The 6233-nt window shown below is 28.4% G+C and overlaps 1 protein-coding gene across 1 annotated transcript; it reads right to left on the reverse strand.

The window, feature by feature from the left end:
• Nucleotides 1-669: 669 nt before the first annotated feature.
• Nucleotides 670-1397, reverse strand: LOC111038673 (eclosion hormone-like). Its single transcript, XM_022321875.1, has 2 exons — nucleotides 1284-1397; nucleotides 670-1187 (listed from the first exon to the last, which is right to left on the reverse strand). Exon 2 carries the CDS (start codon nucleotides 1158-1160, stop codon nucleotides 909-911), a length of 252 nt encoding a protein of 83 aa, XP_022177567.1. The 5' UTR covers nucleotides 1161-1187; nucleotides 1284-1397; the 3' UTR covers nucleotides 670-908.
• Between the last annotated feature and the right edge of the window lie 4836 nt (nucleotides 1398-6233).

Raw genomic sequence — 6233 nt, forward strand, 5'->3', positions numbered from 1 at the left:
TTTTATACACCCCATTTTGTATCAGTTTAACACTACGATTTTTAACATAGTGTATAACCTAAACAGGTATTAAAAAATTACAATAAATTATATAATTTATTTTATTATTAATCATAATATAATCATAATCTTCGATGTTCGATGTTAATTGTTTCTATATATACTTTATAGTAGGATCGTTGTAAAGTTTGGCTAAATTTTTTTTTTATCAAAATAAATTTTTATTTTAAATTGACCAAAAGGTATTTTCAATATTTGTTGGTACCTACATTTCCTTCAACAAAATTATGGATGGAGAAGTGCAGTTGGATCTTTTTGTTCACTCGTAAAAAAATATGTATAATTTAATACATTTAAAATTTCTCAGCCACATAGAAAAAATAAAAATTTGTCTTCATAAGTACATTTTTCAATTGTTTGCTTTTTACTTTGACTAATTATTATGATAGAAGCTAATAGTTGAGATGAATTGTTTTATATTTAAGTGTACATATAACTAAAATTTGTTAATAGGTTAATCACCGTTTTTTTGCGTATCTTTTCGTTATTACTAATTACTTATTAGTTTGAAATCACAATAATATTATACCCAGTCCTTGTTAACTTTTTAAAACCAGAAATGAATCACTAGGCAGATGGCACATTTTTTAATAATAATGATAACAATAATCGTAATAGTAATATCGGTTTATTTTATTAATTGTCGTATTTGATTACAATATAGTACAATCGTATATTATGGATTATTATGTTTTAACTTTGACCGAGTACATAAAATCATCAAACTATAATTTATACAAACTCGGTTAGGTTAGCCTGCAGTTATAGAGTGTTTGTTAAAATAATTTGTTCGTAAGTAAAATATTATAATCGTATAGTCGGTCTGACAAATTCGTGGAGTTTATAGATCACTCGAGCTTGTTGAGGAACGGTGCCACGGAATCGATGTTCTCGCAGTCCGGTATCATCTTGCCCTTGAACTTGACACAAGCATCTGCGCACAGCGGCCCCTCGAAGTAGGCGCCCAACATCTTCTTGCACTGAGCGCAGTTCCTGATGCACAAGCCCACGTCCGCCATGTCCGCCGCCGAGTACCCTACGATCGCGATCAATACCAATGCGGCGGCAAGGAGAGCGACTTTTTTGGATGGAGTGTTCATCGCTTAAGTTTTCGAGTTGAAGTTTTTCTGTAAAACACGTTAAAGACTTATATAGTTATCGTCAACGCTGAACGTCCGTCTCTGGTAACCCGTGCAGCACTTGCAGTAATTACAACAACTCACTTTTACTCTGTAGTCGAAACTTCTTTTTTCCTTATCGTAAACCTTTTGGACGGTTGCGGGACGATACACTGATGAAAATGACAACGGTCCCGTTGGTTTTATACCGGCGATAATACTTAATCGAGTTATTGTCATATAGTCGGCGACGATGAATGCTTACTATTTAGTATTGCTGCAATACTCGTTATTGGCGCCAGGCGCGAACTTCCCGCTGACTCGGGTTCGTGGTTAATTTGATATTCGTCGCCGTTCAGCAGGCGACCAAAGATGCACAATGCGTGTATACATAATTGTGGTAAGTTTTATGAAAAAACAAAAATGGCAAAAAAAAATGCAGTTACAGAGATGATTGTATTGTATATATATATTATATTATGTGCTATATACTTATATACTGTCAACATATTTATATCGTCACGGCAATTCAATAATCGTATAGTATTCAATCAAAAACTCGAAATATGTATGTGACAGTTGTGACTTTGTTAACTGTAAGCTGAAGTTTTAGTACAAACAAATAAGTAGACAGGGTGCTGGGTGCTTATTGCACTAGAACTAAAGTAAGAGGAAGGAAGTCGATTTTTTAATTTATGTCTTGCAAAATTTAGAATTTTCTTTTGAAAACGTCTTTCCAAAACAGACCCGTATTCATTTAAAATGGTTTACGTGTTATTGCTGAGATGTGATTTTAAAAAAAAAATGAAAACTAAAAATATTAATATTAGTCCTCAGCAATGCTCAAAAATTTCGTTGCATTGCTGAGAATGCAACGAAAAATGCCGAAGACTAATAACTGGTTTTTGGTAACAGTGTGATATGTCTAAAAAGTCAGGGAGTGGTAGAATAAAATAGCAGCGTTATACATTAACAGCAAATGTCATAGGTACGCCAACAGTAGACAAACAATTTTCCCAGCTAAATTTTGTATTCAACTGAATTACTTCAATCATTTGAATATTATTATTTAATTATTAATGAAACTTAAGTTCATAACACATTTACACATAAAACTAAAAAAAATTTATTTTGTTCAAATTAGTATTTTCACAGTGATTGTTAAGTATGTATCTATTTAAATTATTACAATTTATATATGTATTCTCTATATTTTATATACCAGACTCGTCTTATATAAAAACTTTTAAATCATTATTCAAACTAAATTGTTATGAAAAGATACATGACTTGATTTCCGAAATTTTAAAAATATATTTAAACCATAAATTACTAATTAAAAGCAACAAACAAACGCAAAATAACTCAATATCCGGTTAGCAAAATTCATTATTATATTTATATATATTTATTTAGTCATTTTTTGTTTGATTCAGATAATTTTCTTATAAACTTCCTATCATTTGATCAGTCTCATATAATTGAATATACAGTATGTATCATAAGTCCCATTAACCTTAATATAATATAATAATACCTCTGCAGAAAACTGAAATTTATTTTTAGTGTGGTTTTTTTCAACAGTAATCTGTTTAAAAATTTCAACTTCATAAAGTAAATTTAAATATTTATCCATGACAACTTTTAATAGTTACGCCATCAAATAAGAATTATTTTTAATAGATTTGATGAAGAAGTATTAGGGTAATACAGAGCTATGATTAATTTACAAGCAGAATTATTATAAAAATTAAATTAATTAATAAAATTCAAATTCAAAAAATGGATTTCTACAAAAAAATGCATGACATCCATGCATAACATATTTTTCCGATATTTTACTTTGCCGTAGTAAATACTACAAAGTGTGTTAATTTCTATAGTAAAGAAAAGCCAATTTTTATTCATATCGAAAATTATTTATTTGTGTTATAAGTGATTAGGTAGTAGGTACTACTAAATTATAATATTATTAATATATTCATCCTACTAGTATATGTAACAACAGAATGTTATGTACTTAATTAGTATTAAAAAGGTTAAAAAAAAAGTCTGTATGATTATCATAGCACTGTTTTAAACTTAATTATTTAATATTTTGTTTTGAATTTGTGGGTAATATTGTCTCACAAATTAAATTTCTTTTGATGATGCCGTTTATAATTTCATGTAAGTTAATTTTTATTTGATATGGTACGCAGCAGCATCAAATGTGTCATTGTTTGATATGCATATTGCATATATTATGCAAGCAGCAGCATTACTTTACCAAAACATTTTTTTTTTTTTGGTTAAAGTCGGTGTGTTTATAATTAAATCAGGTAATACATAAGAAAGTTTTTAATGCTCTCCTCTCCGTAGACTCTGGTGAATTGTCTATTATATCTATTTTCAGCAGCCGATAAAATGCATTGTTTCGCTAATAGCGTTTCGACCGTATCCGTTTTTAATTTTATTTAAGATGCCCCCCCCCCCCACAACTTAAATATGTTCTAGATCCGCGCCTGTGTGTAGATTCATGATAAAATGTACTTATCCGTTGATACGTATTAATCGCTGACCTTAATTATTGTTCGTTAGCAAAATAAATGTGGGTATCAAAAATATTTTTGTTCATTTTATGTGTTTTTCCGTGTATATGAGGTGTATGTGATTTGCAGGACCAATAAATAGCTTTCCGTTTTACGTTAGACAGGTTCCATTTTATCAAGAGTTTAAGAGTTTAATCCTATGTTAAATTATAAAGGTGTCGGCACCGATGCGGTCAGGATTTTGTGGTCGGCACCTTTTTCGTGCCATTTGCGGTCAATTTATTTCTATTTACGTGACTATAAAACTTGGGTGCTATATATAATATATATAAATTTACTATAAACTTAATTTGTGCTAATAGGTATATATTTACTATTTTATTATATTTAAACTTCCCTTCTCACTTTTCAAGGCTAAGGACTGACAGTATTTTTTACTGGTGTGTTTAAAAACTTATTATTATTATAAATAACTCATATAATAATAATACATTTGTCGATCACATTACATATAAACATATAATACTAATACTAAAGTATATTACTAACAAACATATATGTACATAAACATAACCTTATTCTAATTTTTGAATAATAGCAGCTATTTTTTTAAGCATTTGACTAAATCATTATCTATTTCATACTCCATTAATGTTTTTTAATTCTCTCGTCTAATTGTATGTACATATTTTTTCTCCCTTAACCTTTCATATTTAAGTAGCTTCTTGCATATAAAAGTTCTAAATTATCAGCCTCTTTTTTAAGAAAGCCATACAAATTCTTAAACGTTGGTCGTGGTATATTTAATATTTTATTAAGTTAACTATCCCAACTCTAGAGGATTACCTTTAGTTGTATTAATAAGAATAAACTTTTTAAACAAATTTTCATAATATAATATATGTATTTAGAATATAATACTATATACAGCACCTTAAATTTTTAGGTGCTAATTAATTAGTCAGGTAAATAGAAATAAATTGACCGCAAATGGCACGAAAAAAAAGCCGACCGCAAATATATTGGTACCATTAATCTGCCAGGGCTATAATACATTTCCTCACAGAAAATATTCCATCTTATCAAGGGTTCGGATAAGACAAGTTTCACTGTATATCCAGGGTGATTTTTTTAGCATGCTCACCCCACTTTTTATGCTTAAATTATACATATATTCAAATTCTAAATTTTGGCATTTTTAAGTGTAGTTAAATACGGTATTTTCGTGTACTTAGATTTTTCACAACATTTAAGGATTATCTTGTGGCGACACCAACTTTTGTTTTTCAAATGACAACCTATATGTTTTAAAGTAAAATGTGATTCAGATAATTTTTCACTGTAATCGAAATTAGAACGAAAACTTCCTTAGTTATTCTTCTTTACATACTAAGGAATATGGATAATAGATAGACTATTATACTAAAATGCTCTGTAAAATGGATATGAGCTCGATAATTATAAATCGGTATGCAATATAAGATATTTGTCAACAATTACTACCTAACCGAATTATAATTATCGAGTTAATATCCATTCTCAAATTATTTAGTATTTAATATATTACTATTCTTATTCCTTAGTATGTAAAGAAGAATAATTAAAGAAGTTTTCATTCAAATTTCGATTACAATACGCCAAAATGTTCAGAAAAATGATCAGAATCACATTTTTCTTTAAAACACATAGGTTGTCATTTGAAAAACAAAAGTTGGTATCGCCACAGGATAATCCTTAAATTTTGTGAAAAATTTAAGTACACGAAAATATCGTATTTAACTACACTTAACAATTCCAAAAATCAGAATTTGAATATATGCACAATTTAAGCATAAAAATGGGGTGAGCATGCTTTGTTTTCTGTTGAAAAACATATTTCTATCAAACTTTGGAGTTTTAATTATTTTTTTCCGGGGACATAAAGTGTTTATAAGGCACCCATCAATGTAATAATGTAATTTTATATTTTTTAATTGGTATAGAATAACTTATAAGGAACGTTGTAAATGTTCACACTTTTTGATCAAGCAACAAAATTGAAACACATTTGTAGGAAAAAAGTCAAAAAAACTATTAAGTAGCTTAACATTTTTTGAAAATTCTATCATGAACTAAAAATACTAATATAAACATTTTGTGAAAATAAAAAACATCTGAAGGTATTCATTTTTGATTTATCTACAGTGTTCATCTAAAAACAAAATCGATTTTGTCAAATAGATAAGACATTTCTTAAAAATTACCGTTTTTCCTTGACTTTTTTTGTTTTTGTTTTTTTCAGATTATTTTTAAAAGTACTGGGATTTGTATACATCTGTCCTTCAAAAGTACCAACCAGATCCTACATTCAGAACTACATCCAGTGATTTGCTAGTAAGCAAATGTAGAAATATGTCAAATAAGTAAATCGACTTGTGTGTGCTATATGAAAATACGCTCAAAATCTAAAATCTATGTATCACTAAAATCTAAGGAAATGGTTATTTTAATAAATTAATTATGTTACAGGAAAAAATAATTTTAT

Source organism: Myzus persicae, unplaced genomic scaffold (assembly GCF_001856785.1).
Source record: "Myzus persicae strain clone G006 unplaced genomic scaffold, MPER_G0061.0, whole genome shotgun sequence".
In the NCBI taxonomy this organism is placed as follows: Eukaryota; Metazoa; Arthropoda; class Insecta; order Hemiptera; family Aphididae; genus Myzus; species Myzus persicae.